The sequence below is a fragment of the Trachurus trachurus genome, assembly GCF_905171665.1.
Source record: "Trachurus trachurus genome assembly, chromosome: 4".
Classification (NCBI taxonomy): Eukaryota; Metazoa; Chordata; class Actinopteri; order Carangiformes; family Carangidae; genus Trachurus; species Trachurus trachurus.
This window is the reverse complement of record NC_139898.1, coordinates 33,847,921-33,871,849: the sequence shown is the minus strand read 5'-3', so window position 1 is coordinate 33,871,849 and position 23,929 is coordinate 33,847,921. Positions and strand designations below refer to the sequence as shown.

General features: G+C 44.1%; 1 protein-coding gene across 1 annotated transcript in view; it reads left to right on the top strand.

Moving 5' to 3' along the window:
- The window catches only part of mast2 (microtubule associated serine/threonine kinase 2), a gene marked incomplete at its 3' end in the record, with an annotated part of 193,126 nt that extends 169,468 nt beyond the window's left edge, over window positions 1-23,658 (top strand). The window contains exons 12-31 of the mRNA XM_083970964.1: window positions 1,212-1,313; window positions 2,660-2,792; window positions 4,457-4,524; window positions 4,712-4,815; window positions 6,073-6,281; window positions 6,372-6,510; window positions 7,066-7,198; window positions 8,186-8,351; window positions 9,004-9,105; window positions 10,001-10,123; window positions 10,937-11,046; window positions 11,857-12,011; window positions 13,079-13,395; window positions 14,212-14,475; window positions 15,283-15,509; window positions 16,766-16,888; window positions 18,275-18,411; window positions 19,297-19,484; window positions 21,016-21,533; window positions 22,189-23,658. Of these exons, the coding sequence (XP_083827090.1) occupies window positions 1,212-1,313; window positions 2,660-2,792; window positions 4,457-4,524; window positions 4,712-4,815; window positions 6,073-6,281; window positions 6,372-6,510; window positions 7,066-7,198; window positions 8,186-8,351; window positions 9,004-9,105; window positions 10,001-10,123; window positions 10,937-11,046; window positions 11,857-12,011; window positions 13,079-13,395; window positions 14,212-14,475; window positions 15,283-15,509; window positions 16,766-16,888; window positions 18,275-18,411; window positions 19,297-19,484; window positions 21,016-21,533; window positions 22,189-23,658 (4,788 nt within the window). The remainder of the gene's footprint in view (window positions 1-1,211; window positions 1,314-2,659; window positions 2,793-4,456; window positions 4,525-4,711; window positions 4,816-6,072; window positions 6,282-6,371; window positions 6,511-7,065; window positions 7,199-8,185; window positions 8,352-9,003; window positions 9,106-10,000; window positions 10,124-10,936; window positions 11,047-11,856; window positions 12,012-13,078; window positions 13,396-14,211; window positions 14,476-15,282; window positions 15,510-16,765; window positions 16,889-18,274; window positions 18,412-19,296; window positions 19,485-21,015; window positions 21,534-22,188) is intronic.
- Between the last annotated feature and the right edge of the window lie 271 nt (window positions 23,659-23,929).

The window sequence follows — 23,929 nt, the reverse complement described above, 5'->3', positions numbered from 1 at the left end:
TGCACTCTGTTACACACACACACACACACACACACACACACACACACACACACATTATAAATACATACATTCATACCGTACATGCAGCATTCATAAATAAACATACATTCACATACACATACATTACCCCCCTGAGAATGAAACATGTTTTACACTGGGTGGTTTGTAATTGTTACGGCTTCCACTTTAGACACACACACACACACACACACACACACACACACACACACACACACACACTGTCCTGGTCCAGTGTTTTGCAGCAGATGTGTTTCCAGTGGGTGACAGGGGGCTGCTGGGTAAATTACTCTGTCGTCTCCGGCACTGACAGACATTTCACGGTGGATTTCAGGCAGCGAGGAGGAGGAAGTGTGTGTGTGTGTGTGTGTCTGTGTGTGTGTGTGTGTGTGTGTGTGTGTGTGTGTGTGTGTGTGTGTGTGTGTGTGTGTGTGTGTGTGTGTGATTTAGATTACCTCTCAGGTGTCGACTCCTCCGTCCTCTTTGTCCTCAAACACAGAACAGAAACATGTTTCTTCTCGGCTCCAAGGTCAAAAACCAGGATGATGAATTATTAAAAGTGTCATTTAGAATAATAGACTAGATATGCACCATCAACATACAGTACACGCCTCTTCATCCATAAGTTTATTAACAGGAAACAAGGTCTGCTATTACTCTATTACTTTTCATCATTTCTTTGCTCCGACTAGGGGCTGCAGATGGAAATGAGCTGGGAGCTAAATCTGGTGCAACCATCTTTTCATTTTTTCCTTTAAATGATTAATGTAATTGCACATTGTCCCCTATTAAACTAATAAACTAAACTAAACTAGACTACAGATATTCATTCCTATCAAACGAGGCTTAGTAACAACAGCTTATTTTTACCGTCTTCCCAAACATCAAGTCATCAATCCAACATTACTTATAGAGGCTCCAAGCTCTGGACTGAATTAAACTCATCACTGAGCTCCATCTCCTTCCATTGCATCTTTAAAAAGAGTCTGAGGGAATTTTTACTTTCCACAGGAACCTAATTATCTTTCCCTACTCGCTCTTTAACTATATTTTCTCTGTCATTGTTCTGCTTTTGTAAACCAATAAACCTAACAATGGATATCTATTAATATTATTATAATTATTATTATAAAGAGGGATGAGTGTGTGACCTCTCTGGTCCTGATCTTAACACTTTGTTGTTGTGTGTTCAGGCTCACGAGCGCTCAGAGAGTGTGGAGGTGACCTTCGTCACGCAGCTGGTCAAGAAGCTGATGATCATCATCGCCCGGCCGGCGCGGCTGCTGGAGTGTCTGGTAAGAAACTACACAAACTACACAAACACACAGCTGGAGCGCACACCTGGAGTCAAACATCTGGAGGAAACTTTTAGACAATATGTCGACATCACAGAGAGAAGCTGAAGACAAAATGTAGAGCAGCTTCGAGTTTATTAGAACTTTATTGTCTTTATTCACTAGTTTCTGATTTAATCCGACTTCATTTCTGTTAACCACCGAGTGTAAAAGTCCAGATGAAGCCGGTTCAGTTCAGTTTTATCATCCAGCAGAGCGAAACTCACAATGACAATCACAACAATAACATAGAGAGATGAACACAAAAACCATAAAACCATAGAAATCACAGAAAAAAACTGTTTTAAGAAGTAAAGTGCTTCATTTATAATCGTTAACATCACATGCAGTTCTTATTTTGTGCAGAATGAAACCAGATCAGGTTAAAAGGTTAAAACAGACTCAATAAGATAAAACCATCAGGGTTTTTTTTGTTTTTTTTTTAACATTAAAACAGTTTTTTTTCTGGATCTAAATCTGGATGAACTGACCTGGAGTCTGTTGTTGTTCACTGCAGCTCTGCTCCACGCAGGGTTAATAAACGGTTCAGAGCTGCTCAGACGATTTAACCACAGACCCAGATTCATTTATACGTAAACGTAGACGACTGATGGAGACAAACTGGGAGAAAAGAGAGGTGGATAACTGGAGGAGAGAGGAGGAGGAGGAGGAGAAGAAGCTGTCCTCTTGTCTCCTTCAGTAGTTTTGAGTGATCACCTGCAGCTGAAGCTGTGACACCGACAGGACGAGTCTGTAGATGGAAACACACGGATGGAGGAGGGACGACGAGTCTCCACGGAGTCTCTGTCAGGAGACAAAGAGACGAGATGGATTCACTGCAGAACTCTGATGGATTCTAGATATCATCTTATTAACTCAATTCAATTCAATTCAATTCAAACAGCTTCATCGGCATGAACAGAAATGTGTTGTTGCCAAAGCATTTTACAAAATATTTACATACAGTACATACATTACAATATCACAATTCATATTTAGTACGATACAATACAATTTTATACAATTAGATATAAATCTATGCATTTTGGGATGTGATAGTGAGTCCCTCAGGCTGTGGCAGGCAGATACATGTAGCTGCCGTCCCTTCACCGAACAGAACTGACACTTTCTCATCTGGGGTTAAAAATGTGGAACTTTATCATTTTCTTCACTATTTCCCCAAAGTGAGAGTTTCTTATTGAAGAATACTTGTCACTAACTCTCTGTCTCTTGTCTCTCTCCTGTCTCCTCTTGTCTCTTCGCTGTTGTCTCTCTTGTCTCTGTCTCCTGTGTCTCTGTGTGTGCAGGAGTTTGACCCGGAGGAGTTCTACCACCTGCTGGAAGCAGCAGAGGGCCATGCTAAAGAAGGACAGGGCATCAAGTCTGACATCCCCAGATACATCATCAGCCAGCTGGGCCTCACCAGGGATCCTCTGGAGGGTAAGAGACCACTACAGTCCAGTAGAGTCCAGTATAGACCAGAATAGACCAGAATGCTGGATGCCACTACTTAAAAAAATCCTAGAGGAAACACTGCACATAATATTGTTTGCACTTGAAAAGAAGAAAGGAATATTTAATTTTATTTATTTTATTTTAACTTTTATATATTTTAGTTTTAGTTTCAATTTGTGGAAGAAATTTATTAAAAGCTCATGCTTACATTATGCATGTACTGTAAAGAGTTATAATAAAACATTTCAAAATGCATGTGCAACTCAGTTAAATAAAAGTCTGTTGGTCCAGTCAGATATTTTGTCATTGTAGTTTTCTTAAAATCTCGTCTGGTCTCGATCTCGTGAGATGAGTGTATCGTCACACCCTTAGTATAGACCAATACAGTCCAATACAGACCAGTACAGACCAATACAGACCAGTACAGACCAGTACAGACCAGTACAGACCAATACAGACCAATACAGACCAGTATAGACCAATACAGACCAGTACAGACCAATACAGACCAGTACAGACCAATACAGACCAGTACAGACCAGTATAGACCAATACAGACCAATACAGACCACTACAGACCACTACAGACCAGTACAGACCACTACAGACCAGTATAGACCAATACAGACCAGTATAGACCAGTACAGACCAGTACAGACCACTACAGACCAGTATAGACCAATACAGACCAGTATAGACCAGTACAGACCAGTACAGACCACTACAGACCAGTATAGACCAATACAGACCAGTACAGACCAGTATAGACCACTACAGACCAGATCAGACCAGTATAGACCACTACAGACGAGTAGAGTCCACTACAGACCAGTATAGACCACTACAGACCAATACAGACCAGTATAGACCACTACAGACCAGTATAGACCACTACAGACCAATACAGACCAGTATAGACCACTACAGACCAGTATAGACCACTACAGACCAATACAGACCAGTATAGACCACTACAGACCAGTAGAGTCCACTACAGACCAATACAGACCAATGTTCCCTCTAATTTTCGAAAATCCTGGGCAGAACTTCAACTCCCCTGATGACCTGCTTGAGCGACTGTGAGCGAAAGTGTATGTCCACATGCTGGTGCTATGGCCTCACCTCTCCAACTCCAAATATCAATACAATTGGCTATTACTATTATGATTAATAACATATTAATTTGACAACATCACCTAGGCTGCTCCATATCTAGATCAGCTACAGTTAATGATAACAAAATACAATATTGTTTTGGCAAAATAGATTTTGCATTTATTGCCATATGAACAATATGGAAAAAATAACTAACATCAAGTTGGTGTCATCAACTCTTGGCACAGAAGTATTCTTGATATGAACAGTAATAATAATTCTCAAGCAAAAACGTAAATGGTAGTTGCACTACAGACCACGGTTAAGGTCATACATTTCACAATTCGAAGCCACATTAGAGAGAAATAAACAGTAAACTAGTTGGGGATATTTGAGTGTGCAACTTTTTTTCATCTGGGCAAAGAGGTGGAGCAGTAAAACACCTTAGAGGGAACAGTGGTACAGACCACTACAGACCAATACAGACCATTATAGACCACTACAGACCAGTCCTGTCCCCTCACGTGTCTCCTGTCCCTCCTCTCTTCCTGTAGAAATGGCCCAGCTGAGCAGCTACGACAGCGGGAACCCCGAGACTCCAGAGACGGACGACTCAGTGGATGTGAGTTTGTGTTTGTGTTTAACTGGACCGGTCTCCATAGTGATCAGTGTTTGGAGACGACCGGATGTCTTCTTCTTCTTCTTCTTCTTCTTCTTCTTCTTCTTCTTCTTCTTCTTCTTCTTCTTCTTCTTCTTCTTCTTCTTCTTCTTCTTGGTCTCACCTGCACCGTCTTCTGTCTCTGCCTCAGAGTCGAGGAACGACGGTCCCAGCTGCTCCTCCTCAGACCAAGACCAAGACGCCCCGGGAGGAGGACTTTGAGAACATCAAGCTCATCAGTAACGGAGCCTACGGGTACGACCACACTCTCCTTTAGACTTTATTTTTTATTTACATATATAAAATAGAACAAAACATTTACTTTTCTCTCTTAATAGTGAGAAAGATACGGAAAAAAAAAATGTACAGGTGAGGTCTGAAACCTGAAAGGCTTCTAACATGACCTCACCTTGACCTAACAAATAATTTAAACACAGTAAAGAAATAAGAATCACATATCTTGTGCAAGGTAGAGAAATAACAAAATTAAAATTAAAATGAAATAAAAAAGAAAAGAAAAGAAATAAAGATAAGGGGGAAGATGATGATAGTAAAAATAATAGTAGTAGTAATGATAACAGCAATAAATAAATAAATAAATGGAAAGAGGTGATATTTTGGGGATTATTCTGTTATATGTATTTTAGTGATTATGAATAGGTTGGTATATTTGTGTTAAATGTTTGTATGTTGTTATTTATTTGAGTCTGATGTAAATGGTTTATATCCTGTATCAGATGTTTTTCATTAAATGTCATTAAAGGTGAGAAAAGAAAGCGAAACAAAAGAAAAAAACTGATACAGATTAATTAAAGCAGAAGTAAGTGATATATTTGTGTTAATATAAGTCTTAAATAGTTATATCTTCCGACAGCAATCACTTACATAGAGTGTTTGGTCTGAAACACGGGTCTGTCAGTCACTCTGCTCTGCTCTGAGCCGAAGAGAAAACATTTATCGTATCCTACAGTTTTTATCCAATGAGGAGAGAGAACGGCATGCAGGGCTGTGTGTGCAGCCAAGGAACGCCGTGAATGTGGTGACGTAGCGACGAGGACTGTTATGGTGCGTTCAAGGAAACTCGTAACTCGTGTTTTTCCGACCGTGAAGTGGTACCAGTTCGATCTGGTACGAGTTCACCGGTCGGAAGTTACGAGTGGCCGTTATAGTGACTTTCACAGGTAAAACAGGTCGGAGAAACACGAGTGGGTTGCCTGGAACGCTACAAAGTCGTAAGTTGTGACTTGAAGCTGTAATTTACGGTTTCAAAAGCCTGCCTGGAACGCAGCATTAGCCAAAACCACCGGATCGCTTACTTCTGCTTTAAGTTCAAGTAAACACAAAAAAGAAAAGGCGAAGAAAGGCAAAATTGAAATGTCGAACAAAGTTTTGTTGTTCTGTTAGTTTTAACAGTAGTTTCTTTTTGAATATTGCCCAGGAGGAGGAGGAGCTGTCAGCTAATTGATGATGTTCCTTCCATAACTCATTCCTCTGTGTCGTTGTCGTTTCCAGCGCGGTGTTCCTGGTGCGCCACAAAGAGACCCGGCAGCGCTTCGCCATGAAGAAGATCAACAAGCAGAACCTGATGCTGAGGAACCAGATCCAGCAGGCCTTCGTGGAGAGAGACATCCTGACCTTCGCAGAGAACCCCTTCGTGGTCTCCATGTTCTGCTCCTTCGAGACGAGGAGGCACCTGTGCATGGTGATGGAGTACGTGGAGGGTAAGAGCCTCGCTCACACAGAACCGCCGGTCCGATCGGGTCATGTGAGCGGGTCATGTGACGGCGCTGCTCTCTGTCTCTCCTCTGCAGGTGGAGACTGCGCCACGCTGCTGAAGAACATCGGAGCGCTGCCCGTCGACATGGCTCGGATGTACTTTGCAGAGACGGTCCTGGCTCTGGAGTATCTGCACAACTACGGCATCGTCCACCGAGACCTGAAGCCCGACAAGTGAGTCATGAGGAGATAGGAGTGTTTGGTTGAGTTTGGCGGCGCCAGTGGACCCGCGTGTAGTGTCGTAAACATCCCGATCTCCCGGTCGCGTGCAGTTGGATTGGAAATGAACGGAAGACGGGTCCAAACTGTTTCTGTTTGAGGGATGAATAGCGATGAGGAAATGTATCTAACTGTGGCTAAACAATATCATACTGTATGACGATGATGAAAATAAGAAATGTTTAACTTTGTTTTAGTAGTTCCAGATAAACAGGAGGTCAGGGGGGCGAGTCCAAGTAATTTGACATATTTGAGCATTTTAGTAAAAAGTAACGCAATAGTTAATTTTCCTGGCAATTAGTTACTTTTATTAATGTAGTAATTCAGTTTCTAACTCAGTTACTTTTTGGGAAAGTAGCTAGTAACTATAACTAATCACTTTTTAAAAGTAACAAGCCCAACACTGGCTATCCTCAAGAGAGGGCGCGAGTAAAGTGTGCAGTCCTTTAGTAAAGGACGGTCAGCTGAGACAGATGTTGATGATGATGTTCTGCTCTGCTCCTCCTCCAGTCTCCTCATCACGTCCATGGGACACATCAAGCTGACGGACTTCGGCCTGTCCAAGATCGGACTGATGAGTCTGACCACCAACCTGTACGAAGGACACATCGAGAAAGACACCAGAGAGTTCCTGGACAAACAGGTACCAACACGTCTCTGTGTTGCATCAGCTTCTACCCTGTTTAGTGGTTCAGGACTAATTGTGAAGTTAGGTTGTGGCTCGTGTCTGTTGATTAAAGAAGTTGAAATATCTCCATGTTTGTCTATTCTGGGTCACATTAGAAGTCATCACATTTCAGACCAAAGGTGAAGTGTTTTTACTGTTCTCCAATGTAAAAATGGGTCACGTTTGACCCTTAACATTATTCAAGGCTTAAAGCCATCTGCCTGTTGGTTGCCAGTGAATTAAATAAATAATGTGTTCCATAAACATTTTTAATTTCACTCCCCAATTTCTTTTTGTGCCTCCAAATAGTTCACTTTAGGCGGCTCCTTGGGAAAAATGTTATGGTAGAGCCCTCGCTACCGCAAATGCTCAATAAAATGCTCCTGACACTTCATTGTGCTTTATTGAATGTATTTTCAACTACAAACAAGCCTAACACGCAACTTATATATTGCAATCAATTTCTAATTTTGTGACTCTGCATTTCATTTGTACGTTTTTTATTTGTCATGATAGGTCTTAAATTTCATCCATAATGGTCTTAAAAAGGTCTTAAAAAGTCTTAGATTTGAGCTGGTGAAACCTGCAGAGACCCTGTTTTAGAAAAAAAAAAAAAAGAGCAGACCTGAAAGTAACCAGTACTTTTCAGCCTTCCTAGAAATTAACTCCAGTAAAAGTAAAAATATTTGTCTTGGAAATGTATTCAAGTAAGAGTAATAAGTACCAAAGAAATCTAATACACAAGTAAAGTACAAATCCTCTGGATATGTACTCAAGTACAGTACTCAAGTAAATTTACTCTGTTACTGTCCACCACTGGAAATGTTAGAACGTTTTTGGAGAAATTTTACCACTTTTCCAGAAATGTCTCTATTATATTTGATGTTGGTGTTGTGTGACTGAAATAAACCATTCATCCATCCATCCTGTCTCCACCTGTCTCTCCATCTGTTCCGTGTCCAGGTGTGCGGGACGCCGGAGTACATCGCCCCGGAGGTGATCCTGCGTCAGGGCTACGGGAAGCCGGTGGACTGGTGGGCCATGGGCGTCATCCTCTACGAGTTCCTGGTCGGCTGCGCCCCGTTCTTCGGAGACACGCCGGAGGAGCTGTTCGGTCAGGTCATCAGCGGTGAGTCAGGTTACCGTGACAACCACAGGGGTGTGTGAGTGGGGTTTGGACACTGCAAAAACTCAATCTTTTCAAGAATATTTGTCTTATTTCTTGTCAAAATGTCTCATTTCTAGTCAAAACTAATCTCTTTCCACTTAAAATAAGACTCATCACCTAAAAATTAACATGTTTTTAGATAATTTTCACTTGTTTAAACTAATTTTTACTTAAAATAAGTGGGAAAAATCTGCCAGTGAAAGCAAGTTTTTTTTGTGTGTTTGTAATAAGAAAGAAAAACTTGCTCCACTATCAGATTTTTCTACTTATTTCAAGTGAAAATCTGCTTGAAATAAGTTAAAAAGTGTCTAAAAACAAGCTGCTTTTTATGTGATGAGTCTTATTTTAGGTATAATGAGATTTGTTTTGACTAGAAATAAGACAAATGTTCTTGGTAAGAGTTTGAGTTTTTGCAGTGGGCTCCGTGCGGTTACCGTGACAACCACAGGGGTGGGTGTGTGTGTGTGTGTGTGTGTGTGTGTGTGTGTGTGTGTGTGTGTGTGTGTGTGTGTGTGTGTGTGTGTGTGTGTGTGTGTGTGTGTGTGTGTGTGTGTGTGTGTGTGTGTGTGTGTGTGTTGTTTAGAGTTTGATGTTTCCGTGTGTGTGTGTGCAGATGAGATCATCTGGCCGGAGGAGGATGAAGCTCTGCCTCAGGAGGCTCAGGACCTCATCGCCAAACTGCTGAGACAAAACCCACTGGAGAGACTGGGCACAGGTAACACACACACACACACACACACACACACACACACACACACACACACACACACACACACACACACACACACACACCTCATAAACAGTCCAGACAGGAAGTAGGAAGTAGAAACAGGAAGTAGATGGTCTCTGTGAAGGAGCAGCAGCAGCAACAACAGCTGCAGCAGAGACAACGACATCATCATCATCATGTTGTATTCATAGACTGTAAAAAACATGGACGTAGCGTCCGTGACGTCCCCCATTGGTTTCGGGGAGTCGTTTTTGTGACTCCAACATGGCGGCCTGAACAGCGCCATGTTGGATTGGCTGGCCGAGAACCCGCCCACTGGCCTCGAAGCAGCTGTCCACGGAGCTGCTCGGACCTGTCACTCAGCGTTCCCGCGCCCTAATTGGCCAGAGTTTTAACCTAATAACAGTAAAACGGTAGAGTTTAAACCCCCTCAGAGTGTGTGCGGGGGTAGAAACTATCGGTTGAGACCAAAAAACGTTCTGACACCAGGCTTTTAACATGTTTATTGAGGATGTAAAATCTGTGATTTTAACATGGGGGTCTATGGAGAATGCTGCTTTCTGACACCAGCCCCCAGAGGAAGAAGAGGGGATTGCAGTTTGTTGAACGCGGAAGTGAGCTTCACTTCTCAGACCCACAACTGCCCCCTTGGTTGTATTACATCATATTTTGCGGTGACATCATCGTTTCTAATGTTTAATGTGAAACAGTGACATCATCGTGTCTCAGATGTGATTTAACTTTAACTTTTAAACTACTGGAACTTTTAATATTTGTTGTTTTGATCACAGAAATGTTATTATCAGTGTTTATAACCTCCTCTTCCTCCTCCTCCTCCTCCTCCTCCTCCCCCTCCTCCTCTCTCCTCCTCCTCCTCTAGGAAGTGCCTTCGAGGTGAAGCAGCATTCCTTCTTCAGGGAGTTGGACTGGAACAGTCTCCTGAGGCAGAAAGCAGAGTTCATCCCTCAGCTGGAGTCAGAGGACGACACCAGCTACTTCGACAGTACGACGCCTCCTATTCATCAGATTCCCATGACGTCACTGTGTTTCTGTGCCGCCATATTTGTGTCCGAATCAGGGCAATCTGGGCACAGATCACAGCGTCACGTTACCAGAACAAGTGGAGTAGTAGGAGGAAATCAGCAAGAGACCGAAAATTTATGTTATTTGAAAGATGCCAGGATTATATTGTGCTGTTGACTGTGATAGCAGTCGCCAAAGAAACCCCGGACTGCAGTTGTATTCCATCCCAAAAGACGTAAAGTTATAGGCGGAATAAATGATTGACTGCAGGCATCTATCAGTGGCAGCATGGGCTGTGACCAGTCTCACAAAAAGAGGGGATTCACTTTTTTTTTTAATAACATGGATATATTGAATTCTGCATTTTGATTACTTTCTTATTAATTACTCACTGATTCTGCATCTAGGGTCTTTTATTTCTGTATAACAGACCGTTGCTAAGTAAAATGGACCGTTGCTAGGGACACTTTCCGTCTTTGATCAACATTACGTCTCAAATGAATTAATTAATTAATAAACTGTGTAATAAGTGGGATAATATAGAGTTTGTCTGTTGTTATAGAGATATAAACCCAGACAGGATGTATGAAACCCTGTCATTTTGTCAAGAAACTGTCATTTCCATCCTGCGGTTTGCATGCTGTCATATGAGGAGACCTGTCAAATCGGACACAAACATGGCGGCGGTCCCTTCGACGTGACGTCACTGCAACCCATGAATTGGTCACTGACTGTCTGACTGCTGCCGTCGCTATGACAACCTGCTGACCTGTCTGTGTGTGTGTCCCGTCAGCTCGGTCCGACCGGTACCACCACTTGGACTCGGAGGAGGAGGACGACACCAACGATGAAGAGCACGTGGAGATCAGACAGTTCTCCTCCTGCTCGCCGCGCTTCAGCAAGGTACACACACACACACACACACACACACACACACACAGAAACACACTCACACACACACACACACACACACACACACACACTCACACACACACACACACACACTAACATACACAAACCTCATATTAGGGCCATAAACACAAAGATGGCCAAAAGCATCATCAGAGACATTCCTCACAGCCTTTATTCCTTCAGTCTGGTCCTCACTGTTTATCAAGTGAATCATCTTCAGATTTATTTATTCATGGTTCCCTAAAAAAAATCTTCCCATCATTTTTTCATAATATATTTGTATACAACTATCAATTTCACACCTATTCCACACGTAACTCTGGTCACCTTGGACCCCCATATTTTTGTACCTCCCAATCACAGTTCTGTTACTTTATCGTGGACCTAGAATATGGAATTTATTACCTGCACATTTTTTAACTTATCTTTACAACAATTTAATTTAGGAAAGCACTACAGTCACTTCTGCTAACCAGTCAATACTTTCCACATGGTCTGCCTATGGGATAAACTGGGATTACTTTATATATTTTTTTTACCATATTTTTATCAAGCTTTTTGTATTGCATTGTACAATGTTAAATCATGTTAAACCATGTTTGTATTTATTATGTATAAACGGTTTTTGTACTTCACAAATGTATGCACAGTAGTTTAGAGCTGTAGTCGGAGAATGCCACCCTACAAGCCCCTGGAGGGGTTTTTCAGCATTTCTCCTTCACATTGTCTTGGATTATATATGTTATATCTTTTTTAACTTTTAGATATGTGAAATAAATATATTTATATGTGTGTGTGCAGGTGTACAGCAGCATGGAGCGTCTCTCCCTCCACGAGGAGAAGAGGACTCCTCCTCCCACCAAGCGCAGCCTCAGCGAGGAGGGAGGAGACCGGCTGGACAGTCTGAGTGGACTCAAGTCCAGAGACCGGTCCTGGCTGGTCGGATCCCCGGAGATGTGAGTCCTGGTCCTGGTTCTGGTCCCAAGAGTTCCCGTATGCAGGGACATCCAAACCGGAAGTCCCAACCGGAAGTTGCTCTGCTTCGTGTGTATCATTTCTATGTAGATAAAAAAATAACTCAGTAACTCAAATGGTCCATGATAAAAACATTTTTTCCAGTGGATATCTTAGTCACAACATGATTGAGCTAACTAAATATTTTTTTGCATGGATCGTTTATTAAGTTATTAAAAAACGCTGCTAACGGCTAACGGCTAACAACTACCAGTTGCCCAGCTGACAGCAGACCAGGAGAGAGAGAGAGAGAAAAAAGAAATGTCTTTGGTGGATGCTTTGGTTGGGTTTAGGCAATGAAGAAAGGAGTTGGTTAAAGGAGACATATTCTGCCCCCTTTCCCACGAATTAGAACAGTTCCCAGGTGTCTTAAAGACATGTCTGTGACATGCTTCGGTCAAAATACCCCAAGGATCAAACATCACAGCTCTTTTCATCCTCTCTTAACAGCCCTGTTCAGAACGGCTGCTTTCAGTGTCTGTCCCTTTAAATGCTAATCTGTCACTGCTTGCCCCGCCCCTTCTACTGCTACCTGGTTACATCACTGGAAGACAATTGAGGGAACAGCTCATAAAACCACACAGATTTCAATCTAGGGAGCCTGAAGATTACAGATTGTTTTAGTCAATTCTTGCATTTCGGGGTCTGGAAGGCAAGACAAACACACAAATACTATGTTAAAGAGCCTTCAAAAAGTGATATTTCCATAATATGTCCCCTTTAAGTTTAGTAAAAAGAGCAGGTAGAGGTTAGACAGGCTATAGAGAGAGAGGGGGGGTTCTTAGAATAACATAGAAATAATATACAAGAAGAGAAGCATCTTCCGGTCTGGACTTCTGGTATGGATGAGCTGAGCTATGGCGGCGCCCGTGGTAATGATGGTTCTGGATGTGAGAGTGTTGTTGGTGTCTAACCTCTTTTCTCCTCCTCTTCTTTCTCTCTCCTCCTCCTCCTCCTCCTCCTCTCTCTCCTCCTGCTCCTCCTCCTCCTCCTGCTCCTCCTCCTGCAGCCTGAGGAAGCGTCTCTCCGTATCTGAGTCGTCCCACACGGAGAGCGACTCCTCTCCTCCCCTGACGGTCCGGAGGCGCTGCTGCTCCGCCATCATCGAGATGCCGCGCTTCGCCATCTCCTCCGAGGAGGAAGGAGGAGGAGGAGGAAGTCGTAAGAGCCCCGGCCTCCTGGCGAGCGGCGTCGTCCGCGGGCCTCGGAGCGACGAGCTTCCTCTCGCCATCCCAGAGCTGCCGGTGGAGAGGGAGCTGAAGCTGGACGAGTCTCCCACCACGCCGAGCTCCACCAGCAGCCAGCTCAGCAAGACCACGCTCACACGTCAGTACAACGCCACACCGAACAAACCAGCCTCAGGGCTTCAAATGGAGTCGTTAATGAGTCGTTCCTGCTTCTCCGCTTGTTTTCATTTAAAGGGATAGTTCACCCAAAATTAAAATTTCACTCATTATCTCCTCCCCCTCATGTGGACTAAGGGCTGGGAGAAGTTTCAGAGTCCTCCGTGGCTTCTCTGAGTTACAGGGGGTCTCGGCGTAGCAGTGCATGTCCATATGACGGTTGTAAATGGATACCAACTGTCTTCGTAACAAAAAGACACACCAAAAAACATCCAAATACCTCCATGCTGCTCGTATGTAATGTCCCTCTTGTATTGAAGCCCCGAAATGAGAAATTGTTCCAAAAAAAATTAAATAAGTCTATATTTCAAGCTTGTTTTGTAGCAGAAACTTCTCGAAGCTCCTCTTCCTGGTCTGTCCAAATCTCGCGGACGGACGGACAGTATGTCAGTTATGTCAGTGGTTCTCAAACTTTTTTACATCAAAGACCCCGAAATTGACACAAATTAGACCAAAATTTTGAAGCAAACACCGGAATTACACAAATATTTGTTCTGAGAATTTTTTGGAAAAAAAGTGGTACAATTTCTCAAAAAACGTTAAAACATTTCTAGAAAAAAAGGAACAGATGAAGAAACATGCAGGTCTGACTTTGACCGACTCGTCTGACATTTATTGTGCTTTTATTTTGTTGGTTTTCTTGTTTGTTGAGGAAAAAGCAGCACTTCCTGTCTCTAGACTCTTTAACGTTTCCTAAATTAAAGCCTCACTTCCTGTCTGTGTCTCTGTCTCTGTGCAGCCGGCAGCTCAGGTGACGTGTGTGAGCGAGCTAACGGAGCTAATGGAGCTAACGGCGGCGGAGGGGGCGGAGCTAAAGCTGCAGCCGACAGCGACTCTCCTGCGACTCCCAGAGCGATCAGCGACCTGGCGGCTCGCCGGGCTCGCCACCGGCTGCTGTCCGGGGACGGCGACAAACACGGGACGACGGCGCCGAGCTCCAAACCGCTCAACAAGGTCATCAAGTCGGCGTCGGCCACCACGCTGTCGCTGATGATCCCAGCAGGTCAGTGTCTCTCAAACTTTATTCCATCAACGACTCTAAATTAACACAAATTAGACCACGGACCCCCACTGGACAAAATGTTGAAGCAAACACCAGAAATACACAAATATTTATTCTGAGACTAAAGAACGTTACTTTTTTAGTCAATGTACTCAAATTAGGGCCAATGGCGTACATTTGTGAAAATTTTGTAGAGACATTTCTGGGAAAAAAAATTTAAAATTTCTCCAAAAATGTGAAAACATTTCTGAAGAAAAAAAGTGGTAAAAATTTTCTAAAAAATAAAAGTTACCAAAAGAAAGTTCTAGAAAAAAGTGGTAAAATAAAAAAAATAAAATAAAATAAAGTTACAAAAAAAAAAAATCTAGAAAAAAGTGGTAAAATTTCTCAAAAACAATTCTGGAAAAAAGTGGTAACATTTCTCAAAAAATTGGTGTTAAAAAAATTCTAGAAAAAAGTGGTAAAAAATTTCAACAAGAAAAAAGTTTAAAAATCTAGAAAAAAGTTGTAAGATTTATAAAAAAAAAAAAGAAAGAAAAAGTTACAAATTTTTCTAGAAAAAAGTGGTAACATTTCTCAAAAACAATTCTTGAAAAATGTGGTAACAAAGTTAAGATATATTTTTTTTAATTAAAAAAGTGGTAAAAATTTCTCAAAAAAGAAAAAAAAAATTCTACAAGGGGTAAAATTTCAAAAAAAAAGTTGTGGACCCCCTTGAACCCTCACAAGGACCTTCAGAACCATTGCAGTAAATAACCACGGTAACCGTCACCGTGGAGTTCATCCATCGCCCTCCTCTGCCCTCAGATCACCACGGAGCCTCCCCATTGGCCAGTCCCATGTCGCCACACTCGCTGTCGTCCAACCCGTCGTCGCGGGACTCGTCCCCGAGCCGCGACCTGTCGCCGGCGGTGACCAGCGTCAAACCGGCCATCGTCATCCACCGCGCGGGGAAGAAGTACGGCTTCACGCTGAGAGCCATCAGAGTCTACATGGGAGACTCTGACATCTACACGGTGCACCACATGGTCTGGGTGAGTCCCGCTGGTTGGTTTAGAAAGTCACGGAAAACACAGGGAAAATGAGGGAAAAAAGTCAAATGATTTAATCACAGTCGACTCCTGCTCTTGCTAATAGGCCTCGTGTCATGCCCTATTGATTAACTGTTTTATTGTATTGTATTGTATTTTATTGAATTTTTCTAAGTGTAATTTATATAACCTTGTTTTCACTTTTAGCACTCCCCTTCCCCTTCCCCTTCAGGCTGCACTTGAAAATAAGAATTTTGTTCTTAATTTGCTCGCCTGGGTAAATAAAGGTTAAATAAAAAATAAAAAAAACATGGTGACATCAGCTCCCAGAGCTCTGTTTGACGTTTTCAGACCCTGCTAAGGATTTATTTTGTCTTCTGCTGAGTGACAGATAGAGGAGCAGGAGCTGGTTTAAAAACAAAATCAACATGTTCACATTTGTTTATTATAGATTTATCATAATTTTTTATGAATCCATATCGGATCTTTCAAACGAAGATTGATATGAATCTGAATTTTTTTTTTTTTTTTTCTTAAAGCCGCCCTTAAAAACAGTGACGGACCTGTAGGCTTTAATAACAAACTGAATCAGGTCATGTTGTCTCTTTAGCCCTGTGGGAGTTGAAGCTTTTAGCCCGGGTTAACTTGACTCGTGCACCTTTACTGCATGGAAAAAATGTCCACATTGACTCCGGTGTAAAAAGATTAGAAAGAATGTATTTACTCCTTGTTTTCCAAAGTATCTTATTACAGGAGTAATCCAAAATCAAAGTTTCTCATTCAACAAAGGCACTACGGTAAGAAAACTGTGTGGCTCATGTGGCTAACCAAGCCTCAACTGCCTCTGTGCTCTTAAAGCGACAGTAACAAAGGCTACAAAAATCATTTTTTACGTATCATTAACTAAATCAAATTAATTTAACTAATCCTTTGCCTATTTTAATCAGCTATTTATCCAAACAAATCAATTATTTATTTACACTCATATGTGAACTTTACAATATAAACAAACAAAACATGTAGAAGCACACAAAACACACTTTGGCTCCCACAAGCCCCGGCGGTCCGTCACTGTTTTGTGTCCCCTGGAAACTCTTCCATTGTGCTGTGAGTGAACTGATGAAGACGTTTGTAAAGCTCTTTGTGTATCAGTATCAGTGTGTTTGTGTGTGAGTTTGAGCGCTCGGGGCCACCGTAGATCTCAGAGTACAAAGCTGCAGAAGAGCTGAACTCTCTCTGTCTCTCTCTCTGTCCCTCAGCATGTGGAGGTTGGCGGTCCGGCCCACGACGCCGGGCTGAGGGAAGGTGACCTCATCACCCACGTGAACGGAGAGGCGGTCCACGGTCTGGTCCACACCGAGGTGGTGGAGCTCATCCTCAAGGTAAAACACTTCGGTTTCCTCCTCGTCTCTTTGTTAAACCCTCTAAAAAAAACAAAAAAACTGTGAACTGGTCTGCAGACATGAAACTCTCTCCTAGTATTTTGTTTGACCATGATAGACCATGAGAAACCGGGGATATTACAGTTTTAATTTGATACTGTAGAACAAAGATTTTGAGATTTTTTATTATCTTCCTACTGAGTAAACTATACAACAAAAGTTAGTTTGGCAACAATCCATCCTTACAAAACATTTAAAAAAAACATTTAACCCTCCTGTTGTCCTCCTGGGTGAAGGAAGGAAGGAAGGAAGGAAGGAAGGAAGGAAGGAAGGAAGGAAGGATGAAGGGAAGGAAGGAAGTATGAAGGGAAAGAAATAAGGAAGGAAGGAAGGACAAAAGGAAAGATGGGAGGAAAGAAGGAAGGGAAAAAAGGAAGGAAGATAGAAGGAGGGAGGGAACAGATTGGGTCAATTGGGTCAAAAAGGAAGGAAGAAGTAAGGACGAAGGGAAGGAAGGGAAACAGAAAGGAAAGAAACATGTAGGGAGGGAACAGATTCATTCAAGGAAGGAAGAAGGGAAAGAAGGAAAGGAAAAGGGAAGGAAAGAAAGATGGAGGGATAGGGAACAGATCAGGTCAATTGGATCAAAAGAGGAAGGAAGAAGAAGTAAGGACGAAGGGAAGGAAGGAAGGAAATAAGGAAGTGAGAAAGGAAGGAAAGAATAGAGAACAGATTGGGTTAATTTGACCCAGAAGGACAACAGGAAGGTTAAAGTCACCTTTAAACAGTCAGGATGAATAAATAACGAGTGTGGCAGTGGGAGGCAATGGGCTGAGACTACTCTGTGTGATTTTTGTCTATTTTTGGGCCCAATGTGTTAATAAAGTCGGTTCAAGTGAAAAAATTATTGTCAGAAGTTGTTCTGAAAAAACAAAAAACAAAAGATACCAAACATGTGTACGGGAAACATTTTTTAATATAAAGGCAAAAATCTACGACGGAGTATTAGGGCCACATTGAGAAAAAAAAAAGAAAATCACAGACTTCGAGAATGAAGTCGTAAATTTACGAGAATAAAGTTGTACATTTCCTACGAGAAAAAAAGTCATAACATTACGAGCATAAAGTCGTAAATTTACGAGAATAAAGTCGTAAATTTACAAGAATAAAGTCGTACATTTCATACGAGAAAAAAGTCACAACATTACGAGAATAAAGTCGCAAATTTACAACTTCTTCTTGAATTCTCTAAGTTTGTGATTTTTTTATTTGTCAATGTGGCCTTAATACTCCGTCGTAAATATCTAAAGTATTAAAAAAAGAAACAGGTTTAGACGCTGAAGGGTTAAACCCCGTCACTGATCCAGAGTCTGTGGTTTCCCTCAGAGCGGCGCCAAGGTGTCCATCGCCGCCACGCCGTTCGAGAACACGTCCATCAAGGTCGGCCCCGCACGCAAGACGGGACACAAGTCCAAGATGGCGAGACGCAACAAGAAGACGAAGAGCAAGGAGGGGCAGGAGAGGTGAGACGTCACACACACACACACACACACACACACACACACAGAGGTGCAGTGGTTAAAGGGATAGTCCAACATTTTGGCAAATTGGCCCATTGCCATAATCCCTATAGTCATAGCAGTAGGTTCGTTACCTTTAATTGTCGGTGCAAGCTGTTTTTAGAACGGCGGAGCAGAGCCGTGAGCTGCTCAGAGCTACGCTACGGAGGCTCATTATGGGATTTCTTGGTTTCCCTCATCAAACTCGGTTTTGCATGAATTTCCCTCTAAAACAACTCTGTGTGGTAACATTGTGTTATTATCTCATAGCGTGGTGAATGTGCAGGTCACAACTTGTCCACCAGAGCGTTGTGGAGTTGTTGGATTGTGTATTTGATGAGTTTGATGGAGGGAAACCAAGAAATCCCATAATGAGCCTCCGTAGCGTAGCTCTGAGCAGCTCACGGCTCTGCTCCGCCGTTCTAAAAACAGCTTGCACCGACAATTAAGTCAAGTCAAGTCACAATTTATTTATAAAGCACATTTAAAACAACCTCAGTTGACTAAAGTGCTGTACAGTTGCAAAAGCACAACATAGTTAATCACAAACACTACAACAAACAATTAAAACAACACAAGGGATAGTAGTCACTTTAAAACAAATCTAGATTAAAAAGAAAGAATAAAAAGAGAGTAAAAAGAGATAGAGAGAGAGAGGGAAAGAAAGAGAGAGAGCCAAGATTTCTTGCTTAGCTGGGAGTGAATGCCAAGGAGAAAAGATACGTTTTTAGGAGGACAATTAAAGGTAATGAACCTACTGCTATGACTATGGGGATTATGGCAATGGGCCAATTTGCCTAAATGTTGAACTATCCCTTTAACCCATCTGTCTGTCCATCTGTCCCGCAGTAAGAAGAGGACGTCTCTGTTCAGGAAGATCACCAAGCAGGCGTCTCTGCTCCACACCAGCCGCAGCCTCTCCTCCCTCAACCGCTCTCTGTCGTCGGGGGAGAGCGGCCCCGGCTCGCCGACACACAACCTGTCGCCACGGAGCCCGACACAGGGCTACCGCTCCACGCCAGACTCAACCCACTCAGGTCAGTCACAGAATAATTATAATGACAGTCCAAACAGGGGTCGTTTATGGCAAGCCATTATAACATTTAAAAGCCAGACTGGATATGTGTTGTAGATCTCTGTAATTCAGTTTTGCCTCTAGTCTAAAAGAACATTTCAGATCCACAACTACGTTCTTCCTATAGGACAAATGACATCACTTTAACCATTCATGTGTATGGGGGTTTGTCATTACAGATATCTACAATTCAGTTGCAGATGTCCACTATGTGAATTACAGATATCTGTAACTGAATTACGACTAGTACTAATTTGAGAGTTTGAGATATCTACAACTTGATTCTGACTCGTCATAATTCCAGTTCAAGATGTCTGTAATTCACCTCAATTAAAGATATCTACATGTCCCTTTTCAGATATCTGTAATTAAGTTTTGACTAGGCGAAATTACGTTGTAGATATCTGTAACTGGAATTAGTACTAGTCGTAATTCAGTTACAGATATCTGTAATTCACATAGAGGATATCTGCAACTGAATTATAGATATCTGTAATGACAAACCCCATACACATGAATGGTTAAAGTGACATCATTTGTCCTATAGGAATAATGTAGTTGTGGATCTAAAATGTTCTTTTTGACAAGAGGCAAAACTGAATTACAGATATCTTGAATAAAAAATCCAACTATTCAAAATGTAATTACGACCAGTCAGGAAGACGTTGTTGATATCTACAATGTTAATTCCAGATAGTCAAACTTAGCTTTTAAATGTTAAATCCACCTGCCATAGTTGTTTGGATAAACTGACCACAGACCGGGGATCTAAACGGTTACTCACATGAAAAAATATTAAAACTTTATAAAGTGACACATAAACAGCTTCTAGCGGCTTTATCGCCGTCGGCCAGTGACGTCCTGCGCCGCTTGGGATTTCCAACTCATTTTGAATTATGGAACTCTTTTTGCGCAGTCTTGCAAAGTCTTCACACGGCCAAAACGAGAAATTGAGCTGAACGAAAAAATGACAACGTTTCTGCTATTTGGATGTGTCACTTATATTAAATAACCATAAAATCTTCTTGAAAAAAGTGAATACATTTTTTTGAAAAAGGTCGTAAAATTTCAAGAACAATTTTAGAAAAAGAAGAGTTCCCGCACACATGCCCAACTTGCAGAATTTATTGCATTGCAACGTTTTGGTGCTAGACCTTTTTCAAGCAAATCAAGAAAAAAATTGGTAGCATTTCTCAAAAAATTGGTAAAATCTTTCCCAAAACTTTTATTTGAAAATTCTAGAGGAAACATTTCGTAAGAAAAAGTTTTGAAAAAATGTAGTAAAAGTGGTAAAATTTCTTATATAAAAAAAATAACTTTAAAATTCTAGAAGTGGTAAAATTTAAAGAAAAAAAAAAAAGTTTGGCGATATCAGAGAGAAGTTGTCAGAGAGTTCATTCATAGTTTTCAGTGCCGTGCGGTCTGACAGTGTTAATATCTCTTCACATAAATGTGTCTAAAAGCCATCATAATCTCTCTCTCTCCTCCCTCAGTGGGTGGGAACTCTTCCCAGAGCAGCTCTCCCAGCTCCAGCGTTCCCAACTCTCCGGCGAGTTCGGGCCACATCCGGCCCAGCTCGCTGCACGGCCTCGCCCCCAAGCTGCAGCGCCAGTACCGCTCTCCTCGCCGCAAGTCTGCCGGCAACATCCCTCTGTCGCCTCTGGCCCGCACGCCGTCGCCCACGCCCCAGAGCAGCTCGCCGCAGCGCTCGCCCTCGCCGCTGCAGCTTCCCGGCCACGGCCAGTCCTTCCCCGTCAAGCTGCACTCCTCGCCGCCGCTGGCCCGCCAGATCTCCAGACCCAAGAGCGCCGAGCCGCCGCGGTCGCCGCTGCTCAAGAGGGTCCAGTCGGCCGAGAAGCTCGCCTCCTCGCTCTCTTCTTCTAACGCACCGTCCTCGTCGTCTCCCTCAGCGGCGGCGGGAACGGGAGCGTTGACGGCCGGCGACAAGAAGACGGCGGCGGAGTTCAAGAAGGAGATTCTGCAGCGAGAGCCGAGTCTGCACAGTCTGCAGGTAGGAAACAGTGTTCAACTCCTTCAAAATAAGGGTAGACGTTTGTGTTAAAGCTCCTTCAAAATAAAGGTAGATTTTTGTTTTAAAGCAGTACTAAAGAACTTTCAGTTTTGGTTGAGTTTGGCGGCGCCTGTGGACCAAAGCGGTAGTGTTTTGCCTGAAGGAAGACTCCATTTCCCATGAACACTAGCGTGAAGCCCTGTAAATATCCTGCATTAAAATTAACAGAAGACATCAAAACTAAGTTTCTGTTTCCAGTGGATCATTTCAAAGTGAAAACACAAACATAATCCATTGCTAAAGTGCTGTTTTGCCTGTTCCCTCCTTGTTGTGACTCGCAAAAGTGAAACTTAAGTGAGAGCAGGGTTCCTACCATGCTCCTCAAAGCTGCTTAGTGCCAGAGAAAGAGATACAGACCATAATGATACAGACCCCCTCAGGCCATGACAGAGGTGTCATTCAACTTGTTGTAAGTCGATGTATCATCACAAAAGTTATGAAAATATTTTATGAAGGTTGAAAAGTTACTTTGTGCTGGTTTAAAGCTCCTTTAGACGTTTGCATTCAAGCTCCTTCAAAATAAAGGTAGATGTTTGTATTAAAGCTCCATATGTGATCAGCCCTTCACAATAAAAGTCTGTGTCTCTGTCTCTAGGAGTCGGCCAGTGAGGGTCTCCTGTCGTCGGTAGGACGCGGCGTGGAGACCGGCAGCCTTCAGAAACACTCTTCCTCCTCCTCCTCTTCCTCCTCCAGGAAGTTGGGCCGTCAGGAGGGGGAGGGGGGCGGCGGGGGTCTGGTCCTGGTCTCGGGCCTCGTTGGCGCCGCCGGGAAACAACAGAGCAGCAAACTGAAGGACAAGCTGTCGGCGATCCGGCAGGACCGCGCGGAGCGGCGGGAGTCGCTGCAGAAGCAGGACGCCATCCACGAGGTCGACTCCTCGGAGGACGAGACGGACGAGGGGTCAGAGGACAGTCAGGACGGACGGGGAGGGGGAGGGGCCACGTTCACCTCGCCGCCGCCGCTGCTCCGGCCGACCACGGTGAGGACGCTGCCGCACGCCACTTTCTCGCCGCTCGTCAGCCGACCGCTCCCCTCGGTGACGGAGACAACAACGGCGATGACGAAGATGGGACAAGGACAGAGCCACGCCGCCGCCGCTCCGTCCGCCGCCGCCGCCGAGAGACGAGACGAGAGGAAAGTCACGGATCAGAGCGGGACGACGACGCCCGCCGCCGCCACCGCCACTAAACCCCCTCAGGGCCCCGCCCCCCCCCTCCCCTTCTCCACCACGCCCGGCAGCGCCTTCATCTCCGTCAGTAAAGACAAAGACGCCTTCTTCCTCAAACCAACGCCGCCACCGCGACAGGACGCCACGGCGATCCGGACGAAACCGGTTCCATCAGACGAACACAAAATAGTCGCTACGACTCCTGAGTCCAGAACCACTACTATGGGCGCCGCCGCCGCCGCAGAAGGCCACGCCGCTGCCGCCCCCGCCACCGCCGCCGCCAGCGACGACCGCCCCCGCACGCCGCCGTGCTCCTCCCCCGGGATCCCCAAGGAGAAGAAGGAGGCCGACAACCGCAGGCTGTCCGCCGCCGCCACCGCTACCGCCGCTACCGGTCTGAGCTCGCCAACAACGACATCATCGTCATCATCATCGTCGTCGTGCAGCTCTCAGGCTCCGCCCCCTGACAGCAGCAGCAGCAGCAGCAGCGTGGACAGAGTGGTGTCGCAGCTCGCCACCGTCGCCAAGAGCGTCCTCGGTCCCGTCAAACTCCTCGGCGCCGCAGCTGAGAAGAAACCGACGACAACCAGAGGATCCGCCACCGCCGCCGCCACGGAAACGCCGCCGCCTCAGGCCACGCCCCCCCCGTCGTCAGGGCAACAGAAACCTTCTCCTCCTCCTCCTCCACAGCGGACGGCAAGTTCGACAGCTGCTTCTCCGCCGCCGCCGCCGCCGCTCGCCACGAGCCGCCCCGCCGCCGCTGCCGCCGCCACATCTGCAGCATCTGAGCCACAGCGCAAAACCACGACAACCGTTGCCGCCGCCGTTGCCACGCCGACGCCCACTTCCTGTCCCGCCCCCTCGCCTCAGGACAAAGCGAGCGGCAGAAAGACGTAGCAGCAGAAACAGAACGACGGAGCGAGAGCGATTGCAGCGGCGACGGCCTCACACGAACATGATGCATGATGGGAAGAAGACAAGAAAGAAAAAACGACGACACACTTACGCACTAACGTCATGATGATGTCACAGAAGGGGGCGGGGCCTGACAGACAGATGTGGTTGGTCGTCCTCGTTCCATTCCAGATGTTTCTGTCTGTTTGTGTTTTGTTTTGTTTCCTCTTCTTCCTGTTCGGGGTCAGAAGAAGTAAAAAAAAAAAACGAGCGT